Source organism: Ananas comosus, unplaced genomic scaffold (assembly GCF_001540865.1).
Source record: "Ananas comosus cultivar F153 unplaced genomic scaffold, ASM154086v1, whole genome shotgun sequence".
NCBI lineage: Eukaryota > Viridiplantae > Streptophyta > Magnoliopsida > Poales > Bromeliaceae > Ananas > Ananas comosus.
Genome location: NW_017893352.1, coordinates 97523 through 105222, shown reverse-complemented (window position 1 = coordinate 105222; position 7700 = coordinate 97523). Strand labels below are relative to the sequence as shown.

Genomic DNA, 7700 nt, shown 5'->3' with positions numbered 1-7700 from the left:
GATCAGCTCGGCGTGCTGCGCGCCGCTGCCGACGTCGAAGTCGACGACGTGGAGCTTCGGGTGGCCGCGGGCGGCCTCGAGGATGGCGAGGTTGGCGACCGCGAGGCCGAGCTTGAAGCAGGGGGAGGCGTCGTGGAGCAGCTGCGTCGCGAAGCGGTGCTCCGCCGCGAAGAGATCCGCGGCCGGGTGGGCGCCGGAGGGCGCCGGCGGGTCCAGGCGCGACGCGAGCGCCGCGGCCATCATCGCGGCGAGCCGCTGCTCCGCATCGCCGCGCGGGCTCGCCGCGCGCCGCACCGCCGCGAGGCTCGCGGCGGCGGCGGCGAGGTTGCCCTCGGCCACGGCGGCGGCCGCGTCGGAGAGGAGCTGCCGCGAGGGGTTGGAGGGGGGAGGCGTGGAGCACGAAGCGGTGGAGGAGGCCGTGGAGTTGGAGGAGGAGGAGTTGGAGGGGGAGGGGGAGGGGGAAAGGGGGTTGCTCTGATTCGCCATCGGCGGCGGCGGCGGCGGCAACGACGAAGGCGAAGGGGCGGCCGAGATCGAGATGAGCTGCCGCATCGTTTCGCCCCACTCGGAGCCGGTCACGGCGGAGCCCGACGCGGTGGCCTCCTCTAACTCCTCCTCGTCGTCGCCGAGCAGCCGCCGCTCGAGCTCGTGGAGCTGGTTCCGCATCGCGGACTCGGTCGCCGCCTTAGGGTTACGATCGGACTCCAACGCGGCCGGATGCCAACCCCTCTGCGGACCGCCCTGAACTAGGCATCCGGAAGAAATCGAGGAGGGGGAGGTGAGACTCCCGAGGTCGGACGAGAGCGGCGAAGCCATGTGGATCTTCTGCTTCACGGAGCGCAGGAAGAGCGCCTGCTGCAGCGCCATCTGCTGCTGCCGCCGCTCCATCTCCGACAGCGTCCGCTTCAAAACCCCTGCCCCTCCCCCTCCCCCTCCGCCGTCCGATCGGCCCTGGAACGGGATTTGAACGGCCGATCCGCCCCCGAACCCCGCGTAGCTTCCGCGAGAATCGCGTCCCGGGAATCCCGACGCCATACAGAGAGAAAAAGAGAGAAAGGGGCTTCGAATTCGAAACGCAAGCTAGACTGCTCGAGGCGGAATCTAAGAAGAAGAAGAAGGAGAAGGAGAGAGGTCGCAGCAGCAGCAGCAGCAGCAGCAGCAGCAGGGGGAGGATGCAGTGGTCATGGCTCGCGGCGGCTTTTGCTCAACCGCCCTTTCCAACCATCCGCCGAATCTCCTCCAATGGAAAAGCCCCCCCACCTTTTATACCAACTTTTTTTCCTTCTCCTTTTCTTTCAACCTATATTTTTATTATTCTTTTCCGCCGGGCGTTGTTGGCGTTGCTCGCTTGCCTGCCTTATTATTATTATTTATATTTATATATCTCATCATTAATTAATTATTGTTATTTTAAAACGACGAAAGAAGGCAGGGCAAATGTTTTTTTGAAGAAGCGACTGCGGAGGAACCGGGAGTATCCGGTGACGCGCACCGACACCCGTCGGTGGCCACGACAGCAGCGTTCCCACCGCGATTTCAGAATTCGGAATCCAGGACCCTCGCCACTCGTGAAAACACCTAGCCCCAGGTGTTCCCCGCCTAAATCTTTTCCCTGCGGACGCTTATGCCCCTACCCCCTTTCCCCACCCGAATACCCGATTCGGCTGCGATNCCGAATAATCTTCTAACCCCTCCGCCACTCGTTGTTTGCAGTAGTAAACACTGTAAACGGTGTGAAAGAATTGAACAGAGAAAGATTACGAGGCCGGCGACACGTGTGCAGTAAAAGAAACCGAATGTCCACTCCGCCCGCGCCGGGGCCCACCCCTCCCCTTTCCTTGATTTGCTTTCGCACGCACCAATCCGTATGCGATACACAATTAAACGTCCACATACGTCGGGCCCAAAGACTGAACCGTGCCATTTGGTCCGAATCCGGTGTACCGGGTAGATCCGAATCCAAATTGGAATCCTTATTATGCGCGATGATGATCGCGCCAAACTATTTCAACGAGATTCCGTTAAAAAGCTCCTCAGCAGAGACCCACGTTCCTCAACATGTTAGAACATTGTAGTCATGCTAATTAAATCCCCTCACTTTCGGCCATTATTTATTCAGATTTTATATAGATATTTTATTTATTTTGTAGATAAAACGTATGATTAAATATTTAGTGAGAAGTAATATATCCAACCTTTAATTTATTTTGCAAAAAAAAATAAATCACATTGTAGCGGATCATCCAGGGCCCCACACTCTGGGGTATCTATCGGACGCCTTATGTCTCTGTTCCTTTTTTTTTTAACCTTTTTTTTTTTTTTTTTTCTTTCAGTTGTTAAATTACTACATGGGAGCTCTTTACAAAATCTAAGCCCAATCGAGCGGTCGGACTCAGTCTGATCCGGATCGTTGCTCATCAATTCGGTGTACATGTTGACAGCTTGATGGCGAATAAATGGTACACATAACAGATGGATTCATGTTTCATTACTGCGCGCGTTCGTGGATCATCTGTCCATAGCGTGTTATGCTACGATAAATTTGTTGGCCGCACCTGGTGCACCGATTAGAGCTTGTTTGTTTTACCGGCATTTCGGCACAGAAGACTCTCATCTTGTGGAAACGCAAGTGCTGACCCTTAAAAATGACCGGCAAACTCGAAGATCGGACGCGGAAAATGACTAGAAACATACGGTTTGTAAGCATTGGTCTTGACTTTGTGTACAGCGTAAAAACGCTACTTCATCTCCTCCTGCGGTGAAGTCGAGATCGAGCATACGACTGAAACTCGCAACTCAAGAAACAAACATGACTAAGATAGTCATGCCTGGCAGCCCCATCTCCTCCGTTGTATCTCTCCTTTAAACATTCGCCAAGTAACAACAACTAGATTTGATTTGAACCGGGTTCGTCATGCTAACTACGGATTTTTTTTGTCTTTCTTTCTTTCTAGCGATATGCAAGTACTCCATTGCTATAATGCTAGTAAAGCAAATAAAGTTCAAATCTGACAAATAATCTAAAACCTTGGGTGAATTGAAATAGAAGATGAAATAAATGATCCACAGTTCACTCAACACACATTAGGTTTTTTTTTTTTTTTTTTTTTTTTTTTTTTGAGAAAAGGTAGCGTACTACTTGTTTCATTCACAAGAAGGATAAATTAAACATCAACGAGAGAAAGTAAACCTCTGTCAAAGGAGAAGAAAAAAAAATAGTATAGTAAGAAATACTAAAATATTAAGAGATATGTCGTTTGGGCGAGAGAGATTCTTTCCACTGGGTCACGAACCGCTTGATTTTATCCACTGTTATTAGTGGATCGGCGTTAGCCTTTCGGAAGATGATACTATTTTTTGCGTTCCAGATGACCCACCAACAGGCCAACAGACCGGTCAATCTAGCTCGAGATGACGAAGCACTATTCCACTTGTTCCATACGGATCTCACATCATCCCCCAAGTCCTCAATTGAACTCCTTCCACTGTCATTACAATAAAAAATCAACTAATCACGCATTGCGTAAATAAGTGGTTCACAGTCTCCACTTTGACCCCATACAACACACAAATTATATTTTTCATCCACCCTCTCTTCTGAAGGATAGTCATTATAGGTGTTCTTTGGCGGATAAAGGCTGGCCATTAGGTATTTTATTATAGTGGATAATCCTTGGTGGCAAAATGTATCTGAGCAATTAGATTTCGATAGCTTAGATATATTCCACCATATATATATATATATATATATATATATATATATATAGGTGTCGTCTTGTACAATGAATTTTTCTACACGCAAGAACTAAATAAAAATAGAGTAGGCTTTACAAGAAAGTAATGATTCCTAGTTGAATTAGCTATCTCATAAAATGAAAGGTTTTTCTTTCAAACAGAGAGATTTCTGACCTAATGACTTGTCCAGCCTCCTTAGAAAAAAAAAAAAAAAACTATCTAGTTTTTTTAAAAAATTATTCTTAATTTAGCCTCATTTTTATAGATTCAGGAAAAAAAAAATTAAATAACTATGTAGGTTTATATGTTAACTGGATGAGAGATTATTTTTTCTCTCTACTCCCTCCAGTTCCTAAGACCTCTTCTCAGTCTCTTTCTCTCTCTCCTCCCCAACCATACACCTCAAATGCAGTCAACTTTATATCATAACTAATATGTAATTATATTATTTTTATTTTTATGTTATGTATAGTTATATTATTTTTACATCATGTCGGTGTGTAGTCAAATTAAGTTTTAAATCAAATATAGTCAATTGTATATCATATCTAATGTATAGTTACATTACTTATATTTTTATATAATGTATAGTCGTATCATATTTTAAGTGTGTATTTCTATCGAATGTTTAATAAAGTCATATAGTCAAATTAAATATTAATAGTAATAATAATAATAATAATAAATTTTATAATTTAGTAATAATACTATTTATTATTATTAAAAAATACTTTTTATTATTATAATAATAAAAATTAATTATAATTAAATATTGAAAAGAGAGAGTGGGGGAGAGAAAGAGAATGTGTGTGTATACACGTGCATGTGTTGTTGGTGGGGAGGGAGGGTGTGTTGTTGGGGAGGAGAGAGAGAGAAAGAGAGTGAGAAGAGGCCTTCGGAAATGGGAGGGGATGGAAAAAAAAATAATTTCTCACCTAATTAACATATAAATTTATATAAAATTATTAATCTATTTTTTTTTTCTAATCTATAAAAATAGGGTTAGCTTAGAAATATTTCTTAAAAGAGGGCTAGATAGAAAAAAAAATTTCTAAGGAGGCTAAACAAGGCATTAGGTCGAAATTTCTCATAACAAATTTTCTATTTAATTATAGTTTCTTATAAATGTAAAAGCAACTTCAACTATAAAGTAACCTTGATCTCTAGAATTAATGAATGTCCTCTAGGAGGAATTCAAGTTAAGCTTTACATTTCGAGCAATATATAATATATAATATATTGCTGTGGGTATCAAACTTAAAAAAGTTTTTTTTCCCCCTTTTAGCAGGACGGAAGCTCCAAATTGAATAAAAAATCAATTTAAGTTAATTAAGGTTGCTTATGTAAAGTAATAAGAGGTTGTTCGGTTTGATGTAATTACAAATATAATGTAGTTGGAGATGCAATTGAAAATGCAGCAGTTGTAACTATATGTATTCTGTTTGATTGGATGTAATAGAAGGTGATACAACTATAAATAATTTGTTTAGTTATATATAGTTGAGAAATAATTTTTTAAAATTTTATCATTTTAATGTATATGATGGTGAGATTACCTTCAGGCCACGTTTGGTTCGAATTATGTAATATTACAAAGTATTTTGATATATTCGGATATCTTGAATTTCTAAATGAGATTACTACTGATGTTGCATTAGTGTGTTTGGTTTAATACAGTAATATAATGCTGGATTGCAGTACTCATAGCGTTATTATGTTTGGTTCTGTTTATAAAATTTAGTAATCTAGACAATAAAATATAGCCTATTCCAAAATTGTCTTTAGTCATATTTCGTAAACTTTTTCTTATTGTTTACAAACAATATTCTTTTACCAAATTTTATTTTAAATAATTTAATTTTTTAAATTTTGAATTTTAAATTTTAAATTTTAAATTGTAAATTTTAGCAAAAATATAAATTTAATATTTTAATTTAAAATATAAATATGAAATTTTTAAATTTAAAATCTAAAATTTAAATATAAATATATATAAAATAAAAAATTAAAATCTAAATTTAAAATTCAGAATTTAAAATACAAATTTGTATTTTAAAATTTAAAATTTAAAATTTGAAATTTGAAATTTGAAATTTAAAATTTGAAATTTAAAATTTAAAATTTAAAATTTAAAACTTATAATTTAAAATCTAAAATTTTAATTTTAATTTAAAATTTAAATTTAAAGTGTAAAATTTTAAAATTTAAAAATTTAAAAATTTGAATTTGAAAATTAAAAATTAAAAATTGAAAGTTGACGATTCAAAATTTTAAATTAAAATTTTTAAAATACCGTATTAAAAGAGTTTCGAGAGTTAGAAGGTAAAATTGTCATTTTACATAATATGTAGTATTACCGGTTGTCAATAATGTAATATACACGACCCCCTCTCGTTAATATTTCCGATGTATTCCTGCTTGATTTGTGATGCCGCATTAACGACTAGATTACATAGCGGATGAATCAAACACAGTAATCCTGACAGGATTGCCTGTAATCCTATCAGGATAACTCGAACCAAACGCACCCTCAATATAAAAAAATATATATTTTTGTGCTTAAAAAATAATTAAGGAGATAAAGCATATCTTTTGTTTAAAGTTACTCTTTCCAACTTCTACAGTTGAAACTGTGGCTAATTTGGGTATAGTTCCGACTGCTACGATTGGGCCTACTTCTGCAATTCCTACTGCAAGAATTGGAGTTAAATACATCAAATTAAACACCGAATTTATATTTACATGCAGTTAGAATTGAAATGGAGTTGTAACTATATACAATCAAACAGTCCCTAAATGAAGCAATCTTACTAAGTAACAGCACATCTAAGTAATTATCCAATATAAATATTAATTACGGAAAAGAACTCTCCATCATGTTTTGTTTAAAAGGTGATTAGTTTTGAAAACCAAGTTGTTATGATTTATTCAAGTCCGAGTATTGGACTACTAGTTAAAATTTAAATAAACTACACTTTTAATTAGTTCTCAAACTATGTAACATTTTTAAATCACTAATTTATCAACATTTACTTAGTTAAATTAGATTACGGGACATAATTATAATAATTAGATATGTTCTAATCACATATTGCAATAAATTAAAGTTTGATACCCTATTACTCAGAGACTCATATTGGGTCCTTGTCCTGTCATTTCTTTTTTAACACTATAATTCAAATGCAAAGAATTTTTAAACCCTACAATAAAAGTGTAAAAATTATACCCCTCTTAATTTGGAGATGTACCATTAGGATTTTTCTAAATTTTGTAGGTTTGACTATATTATGACATGATGTGGCATTAAAAATTCCTTTTCACCCTTTTTAATTCTTTTTTTTCAGAAGTAATATATTATAGATAAACAATATTGACCCTTCACAATTTGGCCAACAATTAGATTCTCATGACTATGACAACTTGTTAATTAGTATCTTCTTACAGGAATATTCTTTTTCATACAATAGATACAATGAAGAATTTAAAAATGTTAAAGGAGATTAAATAGTTTGTTTTCATGAGTGTTCACTCAATATTAACAATTTATTACTATTTGATAACACAAAGCACTAAATAATAAGAATAACTTAAATCAAAAGAATCAAACCTGAAAGAATGTCAATAAAAATGAAAAAAGATAAGTTGATGAGCTTATTCTAGCTGATCTACTGTTGAGGGGGCAACCAAATTTGGTTGCAAAAACAATACTATATATATATATATATAGAGAGAGAGAGAGAGAGAGAGAGAGAGAGAGAGAGAGAAGAGAGAGAGAGGAGAGCATGAGAGAGCGCGCCGCGCGCGCTAGGTTCTATGTTTCTGAAAAGTAACGCGAGACTCTACTGTGGCTTGTAAGTTATTTTCGATGATGGACGCATCCGATTCCGGGCGATCGGCTCCGTTAGCCACATGATATACGCACTATTAAACATATTAAAATTACAAAATTTCTATAATTTTTGGAC

At 38.0% G+C, this 7700-nt stretch overlaps 1 protein-coding gene across 1 annotated transcript; it reads right to left on the bottom strand.

Annotated features, from left to right (window-relative positions):
* Positions 1-1418, bottom strand: LOC109705746 (scarecrow-like protein 8; the record flags this gene model as incomplete). The annotated part of the gene is given in 1 exon segment (XM_020226523.1): positions 1-1418. A coding segment is annotated over 1 exon segment (1035 nt), but the record flags the coding sequence as incomplete, so codon positions are not given.
* Between the last annotated feature and the right edge of the window lie 6282 nt (positions 1419-7700).